Source organism: Lasiosphaeria miniovina, assembly GCF_030549165.1.
Source record: "Lasiosphaeria miniovina strain SMH2392-1A chromosome Unknown B0T26scaffold_1, whole genome shotgun sequence".
Classification (NCBI taxonomy): domain Eukaryota; kingdom Fungi; phylum Ascomycota; class Sordariomycetes; order Sordariales; family Lasiosphaeriaceae; genus Lasiosphaeria; species Lasiosphaeria miniovina.
The window spans coordinates 2,971,329-2,997,518 of record NW_026848220.1 but is presented as its reverse complement, the minus strand read 5'-3'; the positions used below and the strand labels follow the sequence as shown (position 1 = coordinate 2,997,518).

General features: G+C 53.0%; 6 protein-coding genes across 6 annotated transcripts; 5 read left to right on the top strand and 1 right to left on the bottom strand.

The window, feature by feature from the left end:
* The first annotated feature begins 1,695 nt into the window (after positions 1–1,695).
* Positions 1,696–2,889, top strand: B0T26DRAFT_685728 (uncharacterized protein). The gene has a single exon (XM_060440883.1). The coding sequence runs from the start codon at positions 2,156–2,158 to the stop codon at positions 2,405–2,407; it is 252 nt and encodes an 83-aa protein (XP_060302666.1). The 5' UTR covers positions 1,696–2,155; the 3' UTR covers positions 2,408–2,889.
* Positions 2,890–5,029, top strand: B0T26DRAFT_685727 (uncharacterized protein). The gene is made up of 5 exons (XM_060440882.1): positions 2,890–3,503; positions 3,566–3,932; positions 4,095–4,212; positions 4,284–4,348; positions 4,424–5,029. Exons 1-5 carry the CDS (start codon positions 3,063–3,065, stop codon positions 4,792–4,794), a joined length of 1,362 nt encoding a protein of 453 aa, XP_060302665.1. The 5' UTR covers positions 2,890–3,062; the 3' UTR covers positions 4,795–5,029.
* Positions 5,030–10,916: 5,887 nt separating this feature from the next.
* Positions 10,917–13,054, top strand: B0T26DRAFT_36568 (RmlC-like cupin domain-containing protein). The gene is made up of 8 exons (XM_060434633.1): positions 10,917–11,264; positions 11,319–11,389; positions 11,456–11,620; positions 11,688–11,881; positions 12,091–12,133; positions 12,235–12,546; positions 12,608–12,729; positions 12,826–13,054. The coding sequence occupies exons 1-8, from the start codon at positions 11,117–11,119 to the stop codon at positions 13,016–13,018; spliced, it is 1,248 nt and encodes a 415-aa protein (XP_060302664.1). The 5' UTR covers positions 10,917–11,116; the 3' UTR covers positions 13,019–13,054.
* Positions 13,055–17,350: 4,296 nt separating this feature from the next.
* B0T26DRAFT_633885 (kinase-like domain-containing protein) lies at positions 17,351–19,042 on the top strand (the record flags this gene model as incomplete). The annotated part of the gene is made up of 3 exons (XM_060436578.1): positions 17,351–18,113; positions 18,179–18,519; positions 18,602–19,042. The coding sequence occupies 3 exons, from the start codon at positions 17,351–17,353 to the stop codon at positions 19,040–19,042; spliced, it is 1,545 nt and encodes a 514-aa protein (XP_060302663.1).
* A 1,577-nt stretch (positions 19,043–20,619) lies between these two features.
* B0T26DRAFT_635485 (uncharacterized protein) lies at positions 20,620–22,034 on the bottom strand (the record flags this gene model as incomplete). The annotated part of the gene is made up of 3 exons (XM_060436729.1): positions 20,620–20,902; positions 20,964–21,442; positions 21,513–22,034. The coding sequence occupies 3 exons, from the start codon at positions 22,032–22,034 to the stop codon at positions 20,620–20,622; spliced, it is 1,284 nt and encodes a 427-aa protein (XP_060302662.1).
* Positions 22,035–22,543: 509 nt separating this feature from the next.
* On the top strand, positions 22,544–24,209 carry B0T26DRAFT_633106 (Di-sulfide bridge nucleocytoplasmic transport domain-containing protein; the record flags this gene model as incomplete). The annotated part of the gene is made up of 3 exons (XM_060436508.1): positions 22,544–22,649; positions 22,796–23,760; positions 23,832–24,209. The coding sequence occupies 3 exons, from the start codon at positions 22,544–22,546 to the stop codon at positions 24,207–24,209; spliced, it is 1,449 nt and encodes a 482-aa protein (XP_060302661.1).
* Positions 24,210–26,190: the final 1,981 nt, after the last annotated feature.

Below are 26,190 nucleotides of genomic sequence, written 5' to 3'. Positions count from 1 at the left end.
GAGACGAGGCCGCAAAGCTGCCGACTGGTCCGGAAGGTTTTTTTCTTCATCTATTTCATCACCTGGCAAATCTGGGGTAAATCCCGGGGTAAAGGTAGGCCCCGCATAATGGGCCTGCTATTACTCTGTATCACCACAACCTCACTGGCTCACCAGGGAGAGCCTTGCTCCATACGTCAAATGAATTCCGAGCCTTGGCTACCCTGTTTTCTTCTTTCTTCTTATCAGACCGCTGGCATTCATCTGCCCTCGGCTAGACGTGGCCGAGATGGAACTTGCCACCTCGCCGGGCCCCTCTGTTTTTGTCCACGCGGTCACATTTCCCTATATTTCCTTGATTTTAGTTTCTTGGCAACAATGAAATACTATCACCAGTGTTTGAATTTGCCCGTGGAGTGTGCGGCATTTCAAGTTCGTCGTATAATTAGCAGCCAACATGGTAGAGATGGGAGTTTGATCTGTTCGCTAAAACCCCGCGGCAGGATGGCTAACAAGTCAGGCGCTAGACAGGTAGATCGACCAGGAAGATGTAGACATCGGCGGCGGTGCCGATGGAATGGGTGTTTGGATTCGTGGCACGGAATCGAAATTGCAGGACAGGTTCGGAAGACTGCCGAACATGACCTCGACGTGCAACATAGGGGACCAATGACGACACAGTTGCAAATGAAATTGTAATGGTATTACGTGATGGATAATACTGCGGGATTGCTTCCGAGGTAGCGGGAGCTTGTTCGGGCGTGTATCGTCCTCCTGGTCAGTGGTGAATGCTTGTCGGGAACTTGGGGACGCACTGCCACCAACGCAGACGTCAGGCAGTCGCATTTCCCAAGCGAGGAAAATAACACCAATAGATAGGTACTCTCAAGTGTAGATCGCGTAACCTATTCTCATATTTCCGTGCTACCCGCCTTGCAACGAGCAAATCAGCCGCTCTCTGAAGGCGTGCTCAGGACGCCATGGCTCAACCTCGTGAAGCGATGGCACCTTCCGCAACGGCCAACCAAGAGCACCCTTGGTTTACGGCAGCTCCAGCCGGCTCATAGATAGAAGACTGTCAGTTTGACATCAAATAATAAGTATGACATACTCGCGTGTAAGCTCTGACTCTTCTGACTACCATGGGGCCTGGGTCTCTGGGTCTGTCGAGTACCAAATCAAACCACGGCAATGACCAACTCGCCGTGTAGCCTTTGGCAAGCTCCCGCCCAGGATATGTGCGAACAGCAGTGCTTTGACCATATCAACCCGATTTCTTCTTTTCAAAAACGGGATCTTTACAACGACCAGTTCTCGCAGATGCCAGACTTGATGCATAGACAGAGAGCTAAGAGGGTGTTGACATATAGAGCAGAGGACAACCGAAAAACCGCAACCTTCACAATGGACGGTCTCGTCGTAGTGCATCCAGCTTCTCGGCAGCAACATGGGGCCGAAATAGCTATTTGATCCGGCCATAGAAGCCAAAGAGCTACTTTGTCAATATCCTTGCGGCTTAGAACAGACTGTGATAGAGCCAGATCAGCAGTTGCGACAGTTTTTGATGGAGCGACTGTAATTTTACTCATGTGTCGCCTGGAATTGACCCACTTTTCAAGGAGTTGAACCCCATTTTCAGGCCCTGGTTAGCATGCTACGCCAACTCCCTTCATTCTTCATTTTTCCTTCATTCTTGGCCCCCGGAATGCCCTCATTTCATTCCGAACGGCGGATTACAACGCTTTCCTTGCCCTCTGTTAAAGGGTATAAGGAAGCGCTCATTTCTGTACCTTGAGACCTGATTTAGCAGACAATTCAATGCGCTGTCAGCTTCCATCACATGCAACATCATGCCAGGCCTTCAACCTTGTAATTAGGCGAATTAGATCAACAGTAGTACATTGTCCGAGGTTCTAGGGCGTGAATAAGCCCCAGCTAGAGACACGCCAAACCAGACAGACAAAGACTAGCCCGGAGCTGCGCCTAGGCCTACGCCCTATGGGCCCCTCCGCTGTCGTCAGCAGATCCCGCATGTCATCGAGACCCACTCAGCCCTGTTCTCGTCTGTACGGGCGAGACTAGTTTCCACTGTAACCAGAAGCGTCACCAGTCTGCTGGGGTCGCCTTGATGGCGATGTGTGGTTGAAGGAACCACTCAAGCCAAAACCTGGGGAGCATGGGCAGACATTTTCTGGCGTCTTGGCTCTGGAGTCTGGGCGGCTGGTGCCGTTCCTCTCTAGCGCGCTTTGTCAAAGCATTTTGGCACGACTTCCACGGAAGCTCCAATGGCTTAGCCGAGGGCCTAAGACGAAGGAACCAAGCCGTAAGATTGGAGCCGGTAGCGAAATCCTCCCAAAACTCGGCCTTGACGGCACAAGGGCGTGTCCGCAACCGGAGCCGGCCTGTGATTGCCTGGCTGCGAACGTAGCTGTACTCCGTACTTTACCTAGCTAATTAACGTCCTCCATTTGTAACACCAGTGAATCCAAGCCGTGGGCCTGTCGCGATGTGCACCGGGTTCATGGCGGACGTGTAGCAACATGCAGCTAGCTGCGATCCGCCGCAAATCATGACTTGGATCGGTCCGACCGCCGACCGACCGACCGTCATGGCGCACGAGCGAGGTGGCATTGAACCACAATGGCGGGCTGGGCTGGGCTCAGTTGGTCGGGCTGATGCGCGAGAGCTAGGTGTCTGTTCGCTGTCGTCTGTCAGCCCCTTTGGGCTCTTTGAGATTTGAGATTTTAAGCACCAGAGGGAAAACGTCTGAGCGGTGTCCCGGGGAACCAGGCCGCCTCAAACGGCGCCCCGGTTTTGTGTTTGGGTCTCGTAATTGATGCGCAGCTGGGCGGCGAACGGACGAGCTGTTTTCCTCTTTGCGGGCTAGGGTTGGTGCCTGTGGAGGTGCTGCCATCACCTAAAGAGGGACTCGCCCGCTAGCTTCACTTCAGCTGCAACGCCAAAACACTAGACCTGGCTCCAGCGGAGCTTGGATCGACCACCACAAGCCCCAATTGCCAATCTCTCTCGACTCGGCCTGGCGGGCTCGCTCGTCAGTCGCGCAAATATTGCATTTGGCCCCAATGTTGAGGCTGGAGGGGGTCCGTGTTTACTTCATTAACTTGCTTGCGCGCCACTGCCAGCAGAGTCTTTCGAGTTTGACGTTGACTGGCTTTTTTCCTTCCCATGACCATGAACGAGGCACCGAGGAAGCCGTCTTCTCTTGTGCTGCTATCGGAACTCGAGCCGTGAGAAATGACCACAACCGGGAGGCGGTCAGTTCCACCCTTGCTCGTCTTCTCCGCACCACCACCGCATCGCTCCGTCTTCGCACGCCCTCTCGGAGGAGGACCATGACGCTCGAGTATATCGACTCCTCGGCAAACCCTAACGGGGTTGTCATCAACGTAGTCGTGTGGATATTGCTCGTCTTTGCCGGCATCTTCATCGGGCTCAGGTGCTACTGCAAAGTCTCACGCCGCCGCAGGCTGTGGTGGGATGACTATCTTCTCGCCCTCTCGTGGGTAATTGTGCTTCTTGCGCCGTCCCTCGTGCTGTCAATAGCAGCCCAGCTGACCGGGACAAGATCTTCCTCGCCGCGAGCTGCGCGGCGTCCTCGGCCAATACTCGCCTCGGCTTCGGCCTCCACATATACGACGTGCCGCTCTCTAATCTCATCACGATAGGCATCGTAAGCAACGTGTCGGGTTTTACCTCGGTCCTGTCGATCGACCTGAGCAAGACGTCGTTCGGCATCACCCTGTTTAGGCTCACAGATGGCTGGCTCCGCTGGCTCATCTTGGCCATTATTATCGTCCTGAATATCACCCAGCTCACGAGCGTCTTGTTCTTTTGGGCATCGTGTGACCCGCCCGCCAAAATATGGAACCCCCAACTCCCTGGAACATGTTGGCCTCCAAAGCTGAGCGTTGTCATCGGCAACGTTGCTGGAGGTTGGTAACACCGTTCTCTCTCTATATCTCTCTCTGTCTCTCTCTCTCTGTCTCTCTCTCTCTCTCTCTCTCTCTCTCTCTCTCTCTCTTCTGTTTTTTCTCTTTTGGTTTTGTTCTTGGATGACCACCACCAGGGTCACTAATCAACACACGTGCCCGCAGCTCTGTCCGCGCTGTTCGACGTCATGCTCGCCCTCATCCCATGGAAGATCCTCTTTCGGTTTCGCATGTACGGCAGAGAAAAGGTTGGCGTGGCGGTATCAATGAGCATGGGAGTCTTGTGAGTAGCCGACGAGGCATCTGTACTGGGTTTATGAGCACACGCATACTAATCACCGCCCGTTCCTCCAGTGCCGGGATCGCCTGCATCGTCAAGCTGACGACGCTCCCTTTGCTTGAGAAAGGCGACTTCACCTGTAAGTGCCTCTCCGAAGTTATTTGTGACTTGTTTGAATTGTCTCAAGTCAACAATCGCTAACTCCTCGTCTCAGACTACGGGAAGCCGCTTGTGCTGTGGGGCTTCACCGAAGCATCGCTGACCATTGTGGCGGCGTCGATCCCGTTCCTGCGCTCGCTTTGGCCAACTCCCGCCAGAACACAGGAACTGCCAAGTCTCGAGGTGCCCACTGCCAATAGGCATTCCGAAACAGCCAATGCAGCCCACGGTGGCCGCCGTAAGGGCATCTGGAGCGAAGCCAGCACCACCGCTCCGGTACACTTGGAGGACAGCACTGGTCGAGGGGAATCAGCCTACGAGACGTACTTACCGCAGGGCAGCAGGAATGGCGCAATGGGCGGGTATGAACTAGAATCAGTTGAGCGGACGAGAGAGTCGCGCGAAGTAGGGGGAGGGTCCCGTTGAAAACCGACAGGACTGTTTTGTATTTCCGTCCGTCTGCTTTTCGGGGTGGTTTTGCGGTTGAGGCTCGGTTCACGCCTCGCCTTCATGGAGTTTGGGACATGCGGGGACTGGAGTTTCGAAAACGGCCCGGAGTAATTAATTGAATTGAGTGGTTTGGCGGGAATGTCAATTGGTGATAGATTCAAAGGCCAGATATTAGCATGTTAATTCCAAACTATTTGTTTGAACAAAAGAAGTAATCACTCGTCAGGATTGGTCTTACCCCTCTAGTCACGATGCTTTCGTAGCCCTGACAAGTAAGTGCTTTGTCGCCCACTTTTGAGCCACTTTTGAGCCACATTGTCAAACCACATACCTGCATATCCCTCCAAACACTGCATATCCCTTCATTTGTGACTTTCAGCCCTGATCCATTTTTCCGGGCTCCCGGACTTCCGAATGCCCTCTTTTTTCTCCCCTGCTACGGCTGAGTCCCTTACGTAGTACGACTTAACAGACTGTTGAACCAGGTTTCCTTTGTCCTTTTCTTGAAAGCATAAAAGGCCTTCTTTCCTGTATTATTAGATTGGATTTAGACAGACAATTCAAGACCCTTCAAGCCACTGTCAACTCTGATCACGGGCCAGATGCTTCCATGCCTCAGTCAATCGGAAGGTCTCGACAAATATTTTATATATCGTTTACTCTTTGAGCGACTTCCATAGTTAGATCTACCACCAGGCCCCCACTAAAACATATCGACAAATAACTAAAATGACATTAACGCACTTTTCTTTTTGGCTCAGGCGTCGTTGTTTAGCAAGGAGGTCAGGGATAGTAGCTCGTATGGCCTTTATGAATGCCGCCACTTCGCGATTGTGGTGCCTCTCAATTGAGTTGTGGGCCGGACAACACTGAAATAGGCCATGGCGGGGCCCTCGACAACTATCGAGTAAGGCTTCCCTTTGGTGACCCCTTTGGGAAACCAGGCAAAGACGGAAGAAGAGCATTTCCACTTCAGATCTGCCAGCGAACTTGTAATGTACGGTGCGCTCCCCTTCTCTATTCGGATCAATGCACCGCCTCACAACCCCTTCATGGGTCTTGATTCGGAAGCTCGTGGTCCCGGACTCTGACGTTGGCCAAGAGAAATATTCTGCAAGATCGGAGCCATATAATACAACACAAAGTCTTGTGTTGGAATAGCGAAATTCGTGACCGTACTCTTGGTGTAAGAGGCAGATGACGTAAGTCACGTGCTAGCTCACGTGCCTAAGTGGGCGCACAGGGCTTGCGCACATATCTACCAAAACCAACCAAGAGCGCGCATACCTGAGTTCTACTAGTGCAGAGCAATGAACAGGAATCACTTTACCCCAACAACAGTAGTACTACTACGACCTATCCCGGACCCAGCCCTTAGTGGTATGACCTGAATACCACGAACACTGATCAGTGAGTGGTAACACTCACAGATAAGCAACGTGAAGAGACGAGATCGTACAATCGGCGCGGCTCGCACTGAACTTTCGAGGGAGGTGCGATTCGTGCGCGAGAATCTCTCGTGCTATTACCTAGAGGACGCCTATCTTTGAGCTTTCGAGGGAGCAGAGAAGCGTCTACTAGAGGAGCAAAAGAACCGACCGTGCTAAACGTGAGGCTCTACGATCGCCGGAAATTGAGAAAGCGACCGTAGGCATCACGGCTGAGTGCGCTAGAGCCTGGAGCTGCACGCCTAAGTGCATTAACCCCGCTGAACAACCCGGCCGCACAAACAAAGCGGCAACACAACAAACCTACCGCATTACCTACGCGGTAAACCACATCAATCCATCCACCAACCACGTCACACAATTACCACCCCGGCAACTACCCCCAAGATGGCGTCAACATCGTCGCCGCACAACCCAGGCGAAGGCCTGGAGGATACGTGGGAAGCAAGTGGTATGCCAGAGAGCGTTGGAAACAGAACGTCGACTTCAGTTACTGGAATACCACTCCGGACCTCACACAACCGGTCGAAGAAAAGGAAGCCACCACGTATTTCGCTCACGCGATGATGGAGTACATTTGGATCGATTTTGACCCCAGCGGATTGCACGATTCATTTCGCGAGGATTTCCAAGGCTAGACCCCAGCCCATTTCGATCTAGTCAATCGCACGTTCAAGAAGCGATTGCTTCGGTTCTTCGAGGTGAAGAAGATCAAGACTATCGACAGCTCGACGTCGTTAAAGTTCTTTAATTTATTGAACCAAGACGTACAAGAGGAGCCAATGGAGGTACCAATAATAAACCTCCCCATCCGCGGACCGCGCGACCCCCGGAACCAACAGGATATACCAGAGCGGTCAGTCGAGGAAGGAGGTTCATACCGTGCGAGAGGCGAGGGACAAGGTTCCCGTCATCCGTACGAGAAATACCCAGACGAAGAACAAGGTCCCCGTCAATCGCCATTCGACCTCCAACCCCAAGGATACCGACATCCGTCACCCGCACCATTTCCACAGACAGAAGGGAACCAGAGAGGTCTTTCGCAAACCCCATACGTCCAGTACCAGGGCGTCCCACCAAAGCGCCCAATCTATAACGGGTATGCAGATCCTAGGAAAGTATCAGCGTTCATGAAGGCGTGGAAGCCATCGCGCAATTATACAGGAAAGCCGTACGATATCCTAGCAGACAAGACGAAGAACTTCATTTCGATCTGCAAGAGGTTTGAGATTACCGAGGACATGTATTATGCTATCTTCCCAGAGATTCTTTCCGATCGTGCGCAGGATTTTTACGTCAACTATATCGGACCTGAGAAAAGGTGGGACGAGATGTACCACCTTCTCGACACTCATTTCAATATGAACCTCAACCACGCTGAGTACTACTCAGACTGGACGACTCTTACCTTCGCACGAGTGCGCGAAGAAAACCCGGATATCCCAGCAAAGGAAGTCCTTGAGAAGTTATTGGACAAGTTGCAGATCGTGCAACTAGCGCTAGGAAAGGAGTATCAGAGCGAGATTTTACTCCATACTACCGTCACACGAGAGTGTGAAGGCGTTCTAGAGCTGGAGTCAGCTCTAACGGAACAGAGAACGACGTGCGAAGCTCTATTTTACAATCTCAGGGCCTCAGTCAAGATAGCAGAGAACCGGAAGCAAGCTCGACATTACATTACCGAGCAACCGCACGACCAACACTTTGTCGATCGGCGATACCATAACAATCGCACTAACTATAAGCCACAGTTCTCATGACGTCCATACCCCAGGCAGAATTCATCACACCGACCCCGACCAAAGTACAATCGGGATCGTACGGATAAGAAGTGTTTCGTTTGCAAGAAACTAGGCTGTTGGTCTACTAACCACCCAAAAGACAAGAGGGACAAAGCTCGCAAACAATACCTATAGGCGTACGAGACCCTGGGTAAGGGTATGGATGAGCTGGAGACATTCCTCTTCGAGTTCGAGGGAACGCCGCAGGAGTACGAGAGCGAGTAAGTTCTCTCTGGAGATGAGGAAGACGTGAGGATCGCGCAATTCCTCCAAGAACGAGCATATATCCATCGTACGTTCAGGGAGAACGTATACGACGAACCACAAAAGGAACCGGCAGAACAGTTCACCCTCCAGAACCAATATACGGCAACGTACCAGGGCGAACTATGGGATACCGGAACCGAACAGGTATCTACCGTAGGCAAATGCCAAATTGAGGCATACCTGAGAGAGAACCCTCGTACGCAGGTCTCTTGGGTCCCAGGTACGGCAGAGATCCGATTTGGAGGAGGGAACGTCCAGACATCAATCGGTACGATCCTAATGGAGAACCAAATCGGCAAGGCTACCTACCATATCTTGGATACGCCGACTCCGTTTCTCTTCAGCTTGCACGACGTAGATCGGCTCAAGGCCTATTTTAATAACGTCGACAACGTTATCGTGCGTGAGGACGGTACAAGTATCCCCGTCGTCCGTAAATGGGGACATCCATTCTTCAACACCAGTCGTGCGGAATCGGGAGTTTTCCTTACGGAACCCGAACTAAGGAGATTGCACCGAAGATTCGGGCATCTACGTACCGAGAGGCTATATAAGCTTCTGAAGAAGGTAGGACATGAGGACGTACGAGAAGAAATCCTGGAAGAAATCCAGAAAGTCTGTCACCATTGTCAAACGCACGATCCAGCCCCGCAGAGGTTCAAGTTCACGATACGCGACGACTGCAACTTCAACTATGAGATCGTCATCGATATCGTACAACTCAAGGGCAAGCGAACCCTCCATGTGATTGACGTCGCCACATCTTTCCAGGCGGCTACCTTCGTACGCTCGATGTCCGCACAAGACACCTGGAATACAGTTTGTCGATGCTGGATATACGTCTATAAAGGACCCACAGATGTGATCTCGCACGATCCAGGCACCAACTTCGCGTCTGAGGGATTCAGAAATCATGCGAGGATTATGGGAATATCGTGCAAGGAGATGCCCATTGAGGCGCACTGGGCCATCGGCAAGATCGAGAGGGCGCATCGCCCATTAGAGCGAGCGTACGACACACTCCAGCAGGAGATTGGCCATCGTACGGACGATGAGACCATTCTCCAAATGGTAATCAAGGCCCTGAACGATACGGCAGGACCTGACGGGCTCGTACCTACGCTCCTGGTATTTAGAGCGTACCCACGGATCAACCAAGACTCGCCACCATCGCCTGAAATCACAGAGAGAGCGCAAGCCGTGCGGAAAGCTATGAAGATGCTGACAGAGATCCGCGCGGAAGTAAATATCAATCGTGCGCTTCATACGAGGAACGGACCAGCAACTGAGAAGACACTCGCACTACCCCTGAGGAGTGAAGGTTCCCCGTTAGCCGGCCGTGTGTGCCATGCCAAGGCCCAAGACTGAGATGAGTTTACAACCTATTCAATCCCTGAATGTTTGTTAGCGGACGACGTTATACAGTATAGAAGGTTTGAAAGGCCTCAATACCTTATAGCTCGCCCAAAAGCTTTTTCGCCGAGGGAGGGAATAGCTATTAGAATCCCTATTCTAGAATCCTAAAGGCCTACCTATTCTCTAAAAATGCCTTTTAAAGCCCTTTTCTGCCAGTTTATTTGCGATAATCTTCTCCTCCTTCTCAAGTACCACGCCAGCAGGCATTCAGGGATTGGAGTGCATGGCCAATCCGGGGGCTGATTGAAATTCAAAGAATCAGAATGGCCGACCAGCAACGGGACAATGAATAGAGCTAATAATAAGCTGGAAGTTGAAGGCTTGGAGCCCAGGCTTTGAACATGAATTTGCGGGGAACCAAGGCGCCAGCAAGGCAGGAACCAGATGACGGGAATTGGGAACACCAACGTGGTTCCCGAATAAGCTCGATGGCCGATCCCAATTCAGCTATTGCAGGTTCTGCAGTGATTGTCGGGGCACGTTTCTGCAGCATCACAGTCGCCATCACGGCCCAGATGTCGTGATCGCAAGGGCCCCGAGCCACAATATGCAGCTCGACGGTCGTGTGCGCCCCGTTTCGCGCATCCCATCAAGCCCCACGATCACGACATGGGACACCTCGAGGACCGAACGTGGTGATCGGCTTTGTATCTTTCCGCTTTGCAAGCTGCTTAAAGGGCAAGCTCCAAGTTAAAGAGGGGAATGCTTGTTGCTGATCGCATTTTCCGATTCGGGACCACACCCCGCCAACAGTTATGCCCTGTCGTGGCAGTCGTGGGGGGGAACGTCGATCGCCGATTGGCGCGACCTTTTGAGCTGCAAGCCATTCCCAATGCGCCCTGAATAGCTTCACACCTTGAACGTGCCCGACAACGTGCTGCCCTCCGCATTTGTGTCATTGCATCTATCCGACCACCAACTTCTCCTCCCCTGAACCCTGATACAACCCCTCTTTCCTCCCCTCCCTCCCTCCCCCCCAAAGCCATCGCCACGGTAGCATTATTGGTCGCCTTAATCCCCGGGAGCCCGCGGGACCAAATAACGACATAATTTCTCCCGCTCACATAGGCAGAATGGACTAGCGTTTGTCGAGGATCCAGTGACGAAATCCGTTCCGTGCATCAATGTGCCCAATGAGACGGAATCAATGCCTCTCACTCACAACAACATGGACGCGTATATAATCCGCCTCCATCCTGCTCCTTTTCTCTAGCCCGAAGTTCTAGGAAAGGTGCTGAGACAGTCTCTTGCCCGCCGAGCCGGTTTACCCACACCCAGGTATAGCACCTACTGTCTCTCGGCAGATCCCGAGCCGCTCCCGCCCCAGCCTCCGCATCCATCCCCTCCTCAGCAGCGGCTCTTCGTACCCCCCTGGGGTCTGTCTACATGAAGGCCTCGCTCCAGCTGTCGGCCGCCATCTTGGCCCAGGTGCTCTTTGCCAATGCTCTGTCCGTGGTAGACAAGCGGGCAGGAGGCCCTCAGTTTGCCAATGGTGAACCGGTTGATGGAAATGGCAAAGGAGCCCCCATCCTTGGTAAGTCGCGTACCGCTGATCAGCTCGTCGAAACGGACCGCTGACAGCACCAAGGTGGCACCAACAAGCAGATTGATCTGCAGAACCCAGACAATCTGGGGCAGCAGTCGACTGACAATGGCGTGGTATGTAACCTCCCAAAGTCCTGGCCGGCTTGTGCTTGGAAGTATTCTTCCTAACACTTCTTCTAGGTCCCGAACCTGAAATGGAGCTTCTCAGACTCCAAGACCAGGCTTCTCAGGGGCGGGTGGGTGCGAGAGCAAGTGATCACAGACTTGCCCCAGAGCCACGACATCGCCGCTGCGCAGCAGCATCTTATTAAGGGCGCTATCCGGGAGCTGCACTGGCACCGTGTTGTACGTCTTACCTCCGTTTTGAGATGGGTTTGTTCTCGTTTTGCTTTCTCTTGCTGACACCTGACAGGCGGAATGGGGATTCGTGTACAACGGGTCCGTCCTCATCTCGGCCGTCGACGAGGACGGCAGGTACACGGTCGAAAAACTCGGGTACGGGGACATATGGTACTTTCCGAAAGGCGTCGCGCACACGGTGCAGGGTCTTGACGACGAGAACGAGTTTCTCCTAGTCTTCGATAATGCAAATTTTGACGCTGTTGGGTAAGCCACTTTCTGATTTCACACAAGGCCAGAAATGGCAGGCCGGCCAATGTCATTTCGCGCTGTTCTGAATACTGTGCGAAGTGGGTTCAAATGCCCCATTTTTTCGACTATGGCTTCATTCTCACCACCAACACCATATCCAAAGTCTCACATCGCTAGCTTTCCGTCTCGATTTCCTGCTCAAGCTTCATTCTAACTGGTTACAGGACGACCTTCAATATAATTGACTGGCTTGACGAAGGTTCCCCCGTTTCTTTATCCTTTGATTTTCCTCCTTTTCTCGACCGAGAGAAAGGGGCAGCCCTTTATAAGAGCCCAGCCAAGCAGTCATGAGACTAACATTCCCACAGCATACTCCGAAAGATATCCTTGCAAAGAACTTCGGCCTAAACGTGTCGGTCTTTAATGACTTGCCTCCGACGAACCCGTACATCTTCAACGGCACCGTCAGCACCAAGAACGTGACCGGAGGAGGTGGTGAGCTCACAGGCAACTCGTCATATGTTTACCGGACCTTCAGCCACCCGTCCGAGTCAGTCCCTGGCAATGGCGGCGAGTTCTACAAGATCGATTCCACCAATTTCCCCGTCAGCAAAACCATTGCGGCCACTTTTGTCAGGCTCAAGCCAAATGGGCTGAGAGAGATGCACTGGCACCCGAATGTGAGTATTCTGTTGATGAGATAACAATTCGTTCAGCCTTCTGACAGAATTAAATTACCAGGCTGAAGAGTGGCTCTATTTCCACCAGGGCCACGGGAGGGCCACCGTGTTTATCGGCAGCACCAACGCTCGCACCTTTGACTTCAGTGCCGGAGACACAGCTGCGTTCCCGGACAACAGCGGGTGAGTGATCGAGCGCCGTACCCTGCCAGAGCCTTTTCAGACTGTTCACCCAAAGTTCTCATTGGAAAAGGAGTCTAATAAATCCCCGCTCTCAAGACACTACATCGAAAACACTTCAGACACCGAGGACCTCGTGTGGATAGAGATCTACAAGAGCGACCGTGTTGCCGATATACCCCTCACGCAATGGCTGGCTCTCAGCCCTGCCGACATAATAGCTCAGACTTTGAAGATCCCTCTCAGCGTCGCCGAGGGCCTGAAGAAGGAAAAGCAAGTGTTGATCCAGTAGGAGGTCTACTAGTCTATCTTTTCCTGGAGAGACTAGTTGCTCTGCTGCGGGTTTTTACCAATGGGGTGGATTCATGTGCTGTCCTGGGAAGATGAGTTGGGCAAGAATGAAAGTTGATGGTCACCGGCTTCAATCTCCATCGGCTCACTTGTAGATACAGGCGTGTCACTTAATAATGAGGCGACTTGAAAGTCCTTGAACTTAATATGCGTAACTATAATAATATCCGCCTTACTCACTTGAACCCGTTCAATCAGTCCAATCTCTGAATGTCTCTCGGTAGGGGACTTTCCAAGATCTGAAAGGCCTTAATACCTTACGGCTTGCCCCAAGGGGTGTTCGCCGAGAAAAATGAAAGTCACTAGAATCACTATTCTAGAATCTTAGAGGCCTATCGTTTCTCAAAACTACCTGTTAGTCATTAGAGGCTTTACCTGGCCGGTTTATTTACTGTTGAGTTATAGGTCAGGCCTAAATACATGCCATATTTTCTTATCCCGTCTATAAGCATAGGAATTGTTCATGTGTTTGATTCAGCCAATAATCTCTGTTGAGTTGAAAATGAATGGGCGATAGCCAGCCACTCTTGCGAACATCTAGTGGGCTATCTAGACTAGTGTCGGGTGTCATGTTTTAATGCTCTAGCCCCCCTTGAGGTCAAACGGCGAAAGATGCTGACTGGGTGGATACTAAGGCTTCCGATTACATTTCTTATCACTTGCATGAGACTGAAGAGCATATAATCCTCATCGTGCAAGTATTGCGAATTAATGAATTTATGAAAGTGAGGTTGCAAATTGCCCAATGAGACGGAATCGATGTCTCACATAATCGACATTGTGAAAGGAGGCCGAAAGGCTCCTAGGCAAGAGCGAAAATTCTTACATTTACTTTTAAAGTACATAACTCTGGAATTAAAACGTACAATAAATTAATCACAGTCTCTGTGAATTTAAAACGTTCGAACCCGGCGCGTCGACCGGAGCGTGGCCTGCATGTATGTATGATGTGAGCTAAAACAACCTAGTTCTAGATAAAATGCCTAGTTCTTGGCGACAACGGTGTTTGCTCCAAAAAACTCTAAAGTCAACCCAGACGGTGAATAACAGACGGTGAATAACATGTATGCACCTAATATTATCGCAAGTCGAGCGAACGAGCCTGAAAACGGGGACATTGCGGCGGATAACCTTGAAGGGTGGGGCTTGTCACAGGCCAATCACACCAATCCAAGGGCATGGCAGGTCTGGGCCGGGCTATCGGGTGCGTCCCTAGAGCCTGGACATCAAAAGGGCCATCGGTGGCGAGGCCAGGGTCAGCTTTCCAGGCCGGCGCCAATGCGGGGGACGTGACACGCGCTGCCTGACGAGGTCGGCGGAGGGGCCGATGTGGGAAGGAGGGAGGCAAGACGCAAACCTTAGGGCTAGGTCGTCGGATGCGGTCGAGACCTGAGTTGCGAAGCAAACTCCGTTGGGAACCCGTATGCACATCCCACTCCGACGGATTCACACGTAGCACCAGCCAGCTGCGAGATTACCTGCCGCCGTACTTCGTACCTTGGTTTAGTAGGGCCAACAAGAAGGCCATCTCTGGCAGCTCGTTGGCGTTAGCGGGGTCCGAAATGGAGCCCGGCAAATGTATAAGAGTGAGAGACGACGATAGTGCCAGCGCGTGTCGTTAGACTTTTGCGCACAGCCCGGCCTGTCGAGCTAACACGTAAAAGTTACATTCACAAAGTCCACGGGAACATCCCACGCACGCACCTGAGGAGTCCGATGTGGCCCGTACGTGATTGCACTGCCCCGGCCTGGACTCAGCTACTTACTTTACCCGATAACTTCCTCAGCTGGGGTTGGGGAGGGCCCCGCAGGGGGGTTCGTTGATTGTGATGATGCTGATCAAGATACGGCTCTGAAGAGTAGCTTGCCTGGACAGGAAGGTAGGCGAGGCACCTTATGTATCCAGATATATGGACCGAAGGATCCTTTCTATTGGGTTCAAAGTGAGGTAACTTGGAAGACTGCCGAGATGACCCGAAACTCCCTACCGCAGGTGTAAAACCTAAGGTAAGGTAAGGTGCGCCGCTCCGGTCGGGCAGCTCGGGATAAATTTCCAGGTTCCTGTGCGAACCCATACTGCGCCGAATCCTTATTGTTACTAACCACTGAATCAACCAAGAGCCCCTGGCCGCCGCATAGTCACCAAGCTGATTACTGAGGCAAGGTACTGGGAGGCAAGGGTAAGGTATTCGGGGGCTCGTCGAGAAGAAGACTTAAACCTTGCTGCCTTGGAACGCTTTCAGCGCTTTCCCCACTGGTCCGTGTCAGAGCGGGTTGGGCAGCACGGCCCACGGAATTGGACCGGCTCCACATCATCATCACAGGCGCAACCGATCTATCCTCGAGCCTGCTTTCTCCGATTGCATAGTTGTGCCCAATATCATCACCTTCTCTCATCCGAATGCCGTAGCCGACCGCCGTCTTTACCTATGTCGCGCCAACCATTACTCATACGTCTCTCCTGCGAGATCAAACCGTCAGCGTAGAGCGAAGCGCCCATCGCCATTCTTCAACCCTTCGCGTCCCCTGCCGCCTTCAGGTTTTCGCGCCCAGCAACATAACTGTCTGCAGTAGGCAACCAGAACACTGCCAGGGCACGTCTTTCTCCGACGCAACGTATGACGTCCTGGTCGCGACTCGGCCAAAACAGGACTCGCATCTCGTCACTATCGTAAGCCAGCCGCTTCGTGAGTAACAGGACGCTGTCTGTTTGAGGCCCGCATCTCAGCACCCAGCAGCTGCTGCCCCTCCATCTCCGCACGCCCGCTTGCCCTGGTTTGCAGCCCGCGACCCAAACAGGCCTTTCGCCATCTTCCCCGTCAATCAGACCAATACAGCGCCGGCAGACCTGACAGAGCTGACAGCTGGGCTCCGAGATAGAAATTTGTCGCATACCTGCGCCTGCGGTCTATCTGTTTCTCCAGGTCAGTATGCCTTTGAATGAATCTGATCTTGAACCAGTGGCCGGTGTGCGATCGGTGCGCTGCCCCGGGATTTCCTGAGCTGGTGCAGATTGGCGTCGGCCATCCGCCACTGGATCGCGCGTCGCCCAGCGGCCAGAAGCGAGAGAGAGACCAGTCAGAATGCGCAATTTCTGGCAACTCAGCGTCCTCTTTGCGACGCAGGCCACCTGGGTTTCCCCCTTGCCCGCGGCCCGCTTGCCCAGTGTCGAATCAGTGTCCTGCATGCTGTTCCCTGTCATGACCCAATGTCCTGGGCATCAAAAGCTAACAAAACCGTCGTCAAGGCAGAGCGTGAGATTTGCTCAACTACCCACTGGCCACTATCGCATCTTTCTGCCCCTCCACGCCCGCATTCTCACCATCTTCGGCTTCGATACGGGGACTCGAGCCGTGCTTTTCATCCGCCGACCCACCTTGTCTGTATCCTATCGATTTTGACATCGGCAGAATGAACGGGTCGCAACAAAACGACGCTGCGGCCAAGGCCGCGGCGCAAAAACAATTTGGACAGGCGGCGATGGCCTCAAATGGCAACATTAAGAAAAGGAAGAAGGACGGTTTAAAGCCCATCATCACGACGGAGGGTCCCGGGTACGTGCATCGCGCTTCCTGTCATGCTGCATGGTTCGATGGACCAACAGCGAACTCGTGTTTCCGGTTCCACCTCCTCAAGCCATTTGTAGCTTGTCAAGCTAGGTTGGAGGATCTGGTTCTATGCCGCTTTACCAAACACAATCGCGCGCCTTGTCGGGGCAGCAGAGGTGGCGGGGTGCCGCAGGCGGGTCCTGGACGTGGAGGGGGAAATGCAGCAGCGTCCAAGCGCGCACGCTGCGGCATCACATCACAGCGGTAGCGGGTGGTGCGTGGTGCGCTGGGCAGCGATTCCGAGCGCAGCGGTGTTTTTGGTTGTGGCTCAAGTGAGCTGCAGCGGTCTACCATGTCGCACCAGGCACCCCCCGCCGACTGCCTATACCGCCTTCCAGCTCCTCCCGCAAGAATATTCGTCCCCATCCCTCAATTGCGTTCAATCCCGCCCTGTCATCTCCATGAATCGCGTTGCGCCACTTCTTCAAGATGAAGACAATGTTGAAATCAAGGTTCTCCGCTTTTCCTTCTTCGCATCCGGACCGTTTGAGGTGTTTGCTGAAAGTTCGGCACCGTGCGCGGAGATGATGCCGATTAACCCCGCCACCTGCTGTCCATTGCGGCGCATCTTGAACACATCCTCGCAATATTCCAACAAACTATCGCCATGCGGATAGATCTTTAGCTTACTCGTATTTTACAGGGTTGCACACTTGGCTTCAGCGATGGCGCAGTCGCCTGCCTCGTCGTCGTCCCCCGAAGACGCTGCTGAAAACACGGCCGATGAAGAAGATTCGGAAGACTACTGCAAGGGAGGATACCACCCAGTGACGATTGGCGAGAAATTCAAGGACGGGAAATACACAGTGATTCGGAAGCTAGGCTGGGGCCATTTCTCGACAGTCTGGCTATCAAGAGACAACATCACCAGCAAGCATGTGGCGCTCAAGGTTGTGCGATCGGCGGCACACTACACAGAAACCGCCATCGACGAAATCAAGCTCCTTAATAAGATTGTACAAGCGAACCCAGACCACCCCGGCCGCAAGCATGTGGTAAGCCTGCTCGACTCCTTCGAACACAAAGGCCCGAACGGCACGCACGTCTGCATGGTCTTCGAGGTGCTGGGCGAGAATCTCTTGGGCCTGATCAAGAAGTGGAACCACCGCGGCATTCCTATAGCCCTCGTCAAGCAAATCACAAAACAGGTTCTCTTGGGCCTCGATTACCTCCACCGGGAATGCGGCATCATACACACAGACTTAAAACCCGAGAACGTGCTGATCGAGATTGGCGATGTCGAGCAAATCGTCAAGCGGGTGGTTAAGAGTGAGCCCAGTGAGAAGGAGAACAATAGGAATGGCCGCCGGAGGCGTAGGACCCTCATAACTGGCAGTCAGCCGCTGCCTTCGCCACTGAACGCCAGCTTCAACCCGGCGTCACTCTTCCCATCAACGAACTCGAGTCTCAGCCACATGCTGCATGAAGGTAAGGGCACATATTCTCTCTGCTCTCTCCGCCTAAAGGCGGCGCAAGCTAACCATACCCCCCAGGCTCCACTCCTACAGGTGACAACTCACCGAGGCTGGACAGTGTAAACGAAGCGGAGACGGAGCGAGAAGAGACAGCAGACATCCTAACGGAGGAAGTCTCCGGGATTTCTTTGGATAAGACCGGCACCCCTCCGCTGGGTTCAGCACAAGGCGAGAAGCGAAAGGCGGATGATATGCAAGGCTTTGACATTATTAGTGTCAAGATTGCAGATCTGGGGAACGCGTGCTGGGTCAATCACCACTTTACGAACGACATCCAGACGCGTCAGTACCGGTCCCCTGAAGTAATTCTCGGCGCCAAGTGGGGTGCTAGCACAGATGTCTGGAGTATGGCTGCCATGGTATGCACCCCTATCCCTTATCTTGGGTCTTGCTGGTGGCTGTGACAATGCACTCACTCGTTTATGAACTGATATGAACCAGGTCTTTGAACTCATCACCGGCGACTATCTCTTTGACCCACAATCCGGAACTAAGTATGGAAAGGATGATGATCACATAGCGCAGATCATCGAGCTTCTGGGACCGTTCCCAAAGTCACTATGCCTGTCAGGCAAATGGTCCCAAGAGATCTTCAACCGGAAAGGAGAGCTTCGCAATATTCATAGGCTACGGCATTGGGCTCTCCCGGACGTGTTGAAGGAGAAGTATCACTTCAAAGAAGAAGAGGCCAGACGCGTGGCCGACTTTCTCACCCCGATGCTAGAGCTCATACCAGAGAAGCGAGCAAATGCAGGCGGGATGGCAGCACATGCATGGCTCGAAGACACGCCTGGAATGAAGGGGGTGAAGATTGATAGAGTCGAGGTTGGAAGTCGCGGGGAAGGCATAGATGGCTGGGCAAGCGAGGTGAGGAAACGATAAGCGGCTCACTGGGTCTGGCATATGTCCTCGACTTTTGCGGTTCAACGAGTCTGTTACACGCTACGGAGATCAGCAAGGAGTCGAAATCACCAGAATATCAAGACCCATTGATGCCAGCAACCTCCTGCACCCTTGCATTCTTGCCGATTCTTCCAGGCTCAAGGCGCTTCCAGAAACAAATCATTGAACCTCGGTTCTCAGCGACATCTCTCCATGTTGCAAATGTCAGAGTATCTGAACTCGTCTGTCGATTCTCATGTCGGATTACCACGTACATACGTATCTGCCGCTTTCCGCAACTCGATCTCACGTTCAAGAGGTGGAAAGCCCCGGCTACCAATGAAATGAACACCACATCTGTCGGCCTATTCCCTGCATGCTCGACCATGCCTGGCTGGAGCTTCGACCCGCCATTTCCTCTTTCTCTCGGATTTGCGTTTAGAACCTGAAAGGCGAAGTAAATGGAAGAGAAAGTGAGAGTTCGTGTCAAGGTTTTCTTTAATAGCGGAAATCTATATCCCTTGTGTTGCATACGTGCCTGCTTGCCATGTCCCTGCCCTTCTGTCGAGTGCTTGACCCCCTGGTTCTGTCATATATGAACAGTAGTGCGGATCGAGTGAGATAACATGCCAATCTCAGGTTCAGTAGCCCTTTTTCTCTTCTACTAGGTTTATCTAACTAATTGTAATCCCTCGGACTGCTGTCAGCGCAGCTGGGAACGTCTAATATTACTTCTGTCCAGATGTAAATACGGACGGACGGGTGAGTAACTACATGGAATATCGTTGCACTATACGGGATGAGTATGTAAGAAGTTGGCTAAGATGTTGTCTGTGCTATCTACTAATAATCACGTACTACTCGGTACGTACATACATAGCCAAGATAAGTATACTATCTTTCCCCGTCTCACGCGCTCCGATCTATGTATTTATGGGCTTCGCTAAATATTTCCCATTCGGGCGGTGAGAAAAAAATGGAATGGCCCAGCTAAGAAGCGGTGAGAGTTAACCATGTGTGTTTGTTCCTCCTGTTGGTTCTGCTCGTCCTCACTCAACACGCGAAAAGGACACGGGATTCAGATCAAGTGACTTTCATGGAGGATTCGTATTTTTGGCACTAGACGCTTGTGGCTCATCAAATATCTAGTCATCAAATCCCCCAGTCTAGGCGTCCCGTCCCTGCATTTTGGTACCTCTTTAACCCCCTATTCTCCCGTTACTGACAAGACTGGTCTGCCATCGTTAAAACGAGCTCCAGCCTGTCGGGGGTTGGAACAAAATGGTGGCAATGGGAGTCTATAGGGCTGTAACTATCCATGGGCAGAAGCCGGCCGCAGCACGGATCATCCGCGCCCGTTGCCGTGGCTAGAATATTTATCTCCATCAGAGCGGACAAGGCCGCCAGTCCAATCTGTGATGGCACCAACCACACCCAGCCCAATCTCACCGTCGCCTGCAATATCGAAAAGCACAGCAGGCTATCCTCGAGAGACGAGAAAGAAATCATCCCAAAAACATAATACATACCAGGTGACGCCGCACAGAGTTGTTTCCGCTCCTAACGAGCAGATGTTTTCAGCGTCTTCCCTTCTTCTGGGTCATCTTCCGGAAAGCCTCCAGGCCACCAGACCCAATAGGCCGATGGTTAGGCCCCCGAACACCATCGAATGTGCTCCGTGGCGCAACAGTATAACTGGCGGGGAGGCCAGAAGGTCGAGCACGGTTAGAATTGAGCGGCTCGGGGGCGAGAAGCCGCTCCCGTTCAAGCTCGTAGGCCGTCTTTTCAGCTGGACGCTGGGTGAGCGTCATCTGTGAGCCGCCGACGGCGGCCTCTTGTCGCTGAGCAAGCTTGGCGGCGCTGTGATTATACAGTTAACAAGAAAACCCAAACAAAAAGGTCATCGCAGTAGGCCACATACTTGAAGTCAAAGTCTCGGGTCTCTACATGACGCTTCTTGTAATCGTCGGTCCGCTTGAGGATAGGACGACTCCATTCGCCCAACAATCGTTCCGCGATACGCTTGATGCCAACCTCGGGTCGCTTGCTGCGAGTGTAGAAGAGCACCACCTTGCCGATGCCGCTGCTCAGCAACGAGTCTTTGCCGACGGGAAGTTTCGCAAGGGCCGTAAAGATGTCCCGCTGAATATTATATGCTGGCAGACTGCCGTCGTTGAGAGGCTCCAGGAAATACTTGAGAGACTGCAGGAAGTTCGTCTCGGGGTCGAGAACAGAGTCTTGGATCGCGGTCCGGTTGAGAAGCGCGGTGACTTGTGGGAGAAGCTTGAGTTTGTGCACTGCAGGCTGACCCTGCTCGCGCGCCTCGTTATCTGCCACGCACGCCTTCTCCATCGCAACCTTGAGCGTCGCGATTTGGTCATCGATTTGATCTTCGAGATCCTATAGCGTTCTCAGTTAGACATGGAAATGGTCAAGGTTAAGAGTGGGGAGGGGTCGGCGAGCCACATACGATGTCATCCTTCTTTCTTCTCCGCTTGGTCGGATTTCTGACGGCGGCATCCATGGCGCGATCTAATGCACGCCGTCTACGCTCCTCGGGCGTGAGGGACTCGTCATCCTCCTTCGCCTGTGCCGGGGCTTCTTTCCTGGCAGAAGTGCGCCGCTCGCCTTCGGTGCGCGCCTTGCGGGGCCTACGCTCACCCTCGTCGTCATCTGCTGCATCGACTTCATCGTTGGGACGTGACCGCTTCTTTGGCCTCCGGCCTTCCTTTGGCTTCTTTGCCGTCTCGACGTCCGTCCGCTTTCTCTTTGCCGCTTTCAGGGTCTTTGCCACATTTTCATCAATGTCGACAGGCTGGGCTTCCAAGTCGAGGTCGTAATTGTCAAACTGCTCCTCGTCAATTTCCGACAGCAGATCCGAGTCCTTGTCTGAGTCGTTGCCATCTCCATCTTGATGAGCACCGGTTGCGTCTTCGTCGTGTTCGCGCGCCCGCTGGGCGGAATCGTCGCCTGGGGAATCGATGTCAGGCATGGTTTTGTGAGGTTCAGAATGCAGGTTCCAAGGAGCGACTTAGAAAAGAGAAATCGGTAGCTTTATGGAAGTCGCTTTAAAGTTGACCAGCAAAGAGAAAACCAATACAGGTTTATGAAGTCGACAGGGCGGGCGGAACTGGCAAAGATTCGTTTAGGTGCTGAACTTTGTTCTTTAAAGTCTGATTGATTCCTGACCACGCGCATCCCAAAGGCGCCTGGCCGCGTCGGGTCCGTGCGTAACAAATCCTTGGACTATGATTAGCCGGGGATCTACCGCCGTGCGCAAGGGGGGAGTGCAAAGAAGCTCTCCATGCCGACACGCTCAGGTGGGGGCGATTTACTAGCTAGAAAACTTGCCGGCGCCGTTGTTTACGCTGCAGCGGTTGCCACCGACGACCTTGCCGTGCCTTGCGCTTCGATCATCCCAAGAGCACAACCCCAGAGCTTCGCTATCCACAACTCTGTCCGTGACAATTGTGACACCTGCATCTACTCATATATTTGGAGATGGATCGTCGAACATTTGAAGGCCCAATGGACTGGGAATACCAGCACGCGCCTCCGGTTGATGCCTCAAGTCCTTTCGCAAAAATTACCCAAAGGCCACCGATGCGTAAGTTCTTGTCGTCATTCCGTTTCGTGGCCTTGAATTTTTGGCCTCGACCTCTCTTATTTTCGACTTTGGAGAGCTCCATGGCCCCTGCGCGCCTTAAAATCAATCGACCATGCCACCGGCTGACCGAGAGCTGTTTCTCATAGCCTCTTTTGAGTCGCCCTCGCGATTTGGCCGAGAAAATCCTAACATGTTCGCTGCGCCCGCTGCTCCCAGAAGCTCCCCATTCAAGCAACAGGGCCAGCCACGACCTCCTCACGCATCATTCTTCAAGCCTCAGCTGCAGAACAGACCGTCGGCTCCGCAGTTTCGGAATCCCGCCTTCACAACACCACAGAAGCGCTTGGACGAGCTCGTCTTCTCCGAGTACTCTGGCGCCGAGTCAAGCCCCGCCATGACTGATGCATCGGAGGCGCCGCCAGACACGCCCGACATTGACCGAGACGAAGATTTTGGGAAAATGACTATCACACCGCATTCTGCCGGCAAGGGACTCTTTAGCAAGAGCATGCAGCGGAGTCGCACGCCAGGGAGAGGCGAAATTGTCCGAGGGAACAGAGACAAGGTCAGGAAGCGCAAGCGCCTGCAAGGTGACAGAGACGTTGGCACCGGGCGAGCTCGATTGGCCCACGCTTCCGACGACTCAGACAGCGACTGGGAAGAGGGATCAAACTCAGGAGCACGCAAGTATGGAAAGGGCAAGGGATCCGGGCGTGGCTGGTTTAGTGGATTCCTTGCCGCGGTCAGCGACCACCCCAGCGCTCCAGCAATCTTGTCCAAGTGGCTTCAGCTTGGCGTTAATGTCGTCCTTCTCAGCCTCATTCTCTTTGGCATTCTCGCCATCCTGTCACAGGTGCGGTCCGACCTGTCGCATGCGAGCGAAAAGGCGCGAGCCGCTATTGCCAGTGAAATGGCGCTGTGCGCCGACCACTACGTCAAGAACAACTGCTCTCCAAAGAATGGCCGCCCCCCGGCCCTCGATGGTCCCTGCAATGAATGGGAGTCTTGTATGAACCAAGATGCGATGGCCGTTATGAAGGTTCAGATTTCTGCCAGGAACATCGCCGAGATCATGAACGAGTTTGTGGGAGTCATCACTATCAAGACTTGGGTGAGTGCCAATTCTCCGATAATTGCCCCCCCTTTGCCCCTTATTGCGGCGGCTAACCTTCCAACCAACAGGGCTTCATCTTGTCTCTCTTCCTGGTCACCGTGGTTGCCAGCAACGTGGGCTTCGGGTTTCTTCGCGAGTCGACGCTGGCCAACGCCCACGCGCATGCCATGAGGCCAGCGGAGCCTCTCCATTCGCAGCCAGCTGGACTTCCAATGCTTGGGTCTCAGATGCATGACCCTCACCAGGCCTACATCTGGGCCCCTATCAGTGAGACCCCTCGCCACGTCCGGCGCAACCTATTCGTCGACGACGGGACCGACACGGAGAACTCTCCAGAAGTGAAATCCATTATGCCGCCGCAGACACCATCGGGCAGGCGAAGCCCAAGCAAAGGCGAGAGAGGACGGAGTCCCTCTAAGGGGTCCAAGACCAGCAGGGGCTACTAGGTCGCCTGCGGGCCGCGCTGCGGATGCCAAGTTTTGAGCCGGTGTGGAGATTGGGTTGAGCCCAGGACTTCTCATTGGAAATATTACGATTGTAAATACGATAGGGATCCCTGGTGTGCTGAAATGCACATATTCGGTTTTTCTTTTAGTTGGGCCTACTTGTCGGATGGAGATGGATTTATGCATGTGTGCAGGCGGTAGACAACATTGTTATCAGTGTAGAAGGCACGATCTCTTGTTAATCACACCCGCCCCTTATTAACGCTCTAGTTTAGAGTACCAGGGTCTCTATGTGCGATCTCGAGCTGTGAATGGTACAACGACGCCATCATGGGGGCCGCTGTGGAGAGACGGTCTTCACGGTCGTTTCTCTACGAATGAGGCTCAGTGTAGAGCCACCGGTCTTCTTCTAGACCTGGTTCTAGAAGCCAGGTTGGTTGTCAATGACAGAGCGAGCTGAGCTTTCATAGCCTCGACGCATTGCTGGACAAGCTGTGGCAAGGCAAGTGTCAATAGAAGGAGAACAAGACGTTGTTAATACCGACTAGAATAGTGCAACACGAAAACGGCAGCCATGTTTTGGCCATGTGGTCCGGGGCTGAAGCGCCCCGAAATCGGGTTCTGTCCGTGTCAGTTGGCAGGGGAGCTTGGATCGGAAAGCCTTTCACATTTCCATCCGTATTCTCTGTTTGTCATCCAAGACACAAATGGCCCTAGTGCACGCAGGGCAGCTTAAGCCCCTACATATATCGCACATAATGCCTGAGAACTCGTCGTCACTGTGAGACTTGCGCATCGCAAGGACCACGAATGGCATGATTTCAGCTTTGTTTGACGGTCTGCTCGCGTTGTGATTCCCATGTTGACGATCCAGATCTTTCGAGGCGTCCCGCTTTTTCAGCGTGGCAAGGGAGAGGGGAAAGCGGGGGTGGCAGGGCAGAGGCAGAGAGGACCTCAACGCCTGCTCTGTGGGTGGGTGGGTGGCGAATTTGGGGCCAAGGTGTGGCTGGTTGGTCGGGCCCGATGAGCCAATGGCACCATCATTTTGACTTGCAGCCTCATCTTGTGCCGTCCCGACACTCTCACTGGTTGCGCCAAAAGAATAACGGTTGGGGGCTTGTTCCCGGATCCCATCTTCAAGGGTGCCCTTTTGTGCGGCTACAACTCGTCCCGAGAATGGTACTGCCACGCTCATCATTTCCTACCGACTCGGACTCTTGGTACTCTTTCTACGGATATGTGTGCAGAACCTAACCTACGAGACTACACTCCCATCGGTTCCCCTAGAAAGGTTAACTTGGTTGTAGGAAGTATTCCCTACGGATAATCCGTACATTCACGAAGTCTTGGATACCTTGCACGTGTAAGATCAGATGTGTACAGATGTTCTCGTTTGTACGATTTATACGCCAATTCTCGGGGAGCTTAGTTTGGATGGAAGGGACCACCCGTGGTGCCGTCCTGGCGTGGACCTCGATAGCCGCTGAGGATGCTAGTCCCAAAGCTACACTAGCCACACAAGGAAGGAATGTAGAAGCTCTCTCCTGAGCTTCTGCATGGGCGTGTTGTATTAGCTTACCAACCGTGGCCTACGGATCGTGGCTGATGGACCGGGCTCTGCCCACTTCCTGCTGCGCTGTCCAACTCTTGTCGAGGGTTGTCTTTGTTTGGAGCATCAAAATTCGGAAGTATTGAGTTTAGTTGCCTCAAAGGATACCTTTTCTGGACTAACGTTGACAGCGGATTGTGGGTTTAATCATGGATGATGCCTGGAGGACTCGGTGAGGATAGATACGCTGTTCCTGGGGTCCTTAAGGTATCAGTAAGGTGCGTACGTTATGTGCAGGTACGTACATAAACTAATGCAACTGCACACCATCGCGAGCAGAACAGTAAATGGTGAACTCGATGTTTAATTTTCTTGAGCCTCCTTCCTCCTCTCTGTTAGATATAATATTAATACCGGAGTTGTACTAACGCT

Bases quoted from the DNA above. Each gene is read 5' to 3' on its own strand.
- B0T26DRAFT_685728 (XM_060440883.1), top strand. From the start codon at position 2,156: ATGGGCAGACATTTTCTGGCGTCTTGGCTCTGGAGTCTGGGCGGCTGG.
- B0T26DRAFT_685727 (XM_060440882.1), top strand. From the start codon at position 3,063: ATGTTGAGGCTGGAGGGGGTCCGTGTTTACTTCATTAACTTGCTTGCG. The intron at 3,933-4,094 runs GTTGGTAACACC...ACGTGCCCGCAG, and splicing joins CATCGGCAACGTTGCTGGAG to CTCTGTCCGCGCTGTTCGAC. The intron at 4,213-4,283 runs GTGAGTAGCCGA...CCGTTCCTCCAG, and splicing joins TCAATGAGCATGGGAGTCTT to TGCCGGGATCGCCTGCATCG.
- B0T26DRAFT_36568 (XM_060434633.1), top strand. From the start codon at position 11,117: ATGAAGGCCTCGCTCCAGCTGTCGGCCGCCATCTTGGCCCAGGTGCTC. The intron at 11,265-11,318 runs GTAAGTCGCGTA...GACAGCACCAAG, and splicing joins CAAAGGAGCCCCCATCCTTG to GTGGCACCAACAAGCAGATT. The intron at 12,134-12,234 runs GTTTCTTTATCC...ACATTCCCACAG, and splicing joins GGCTTGACGAAGGTTCCCCC to CATACTCCGAAAGATATCCT.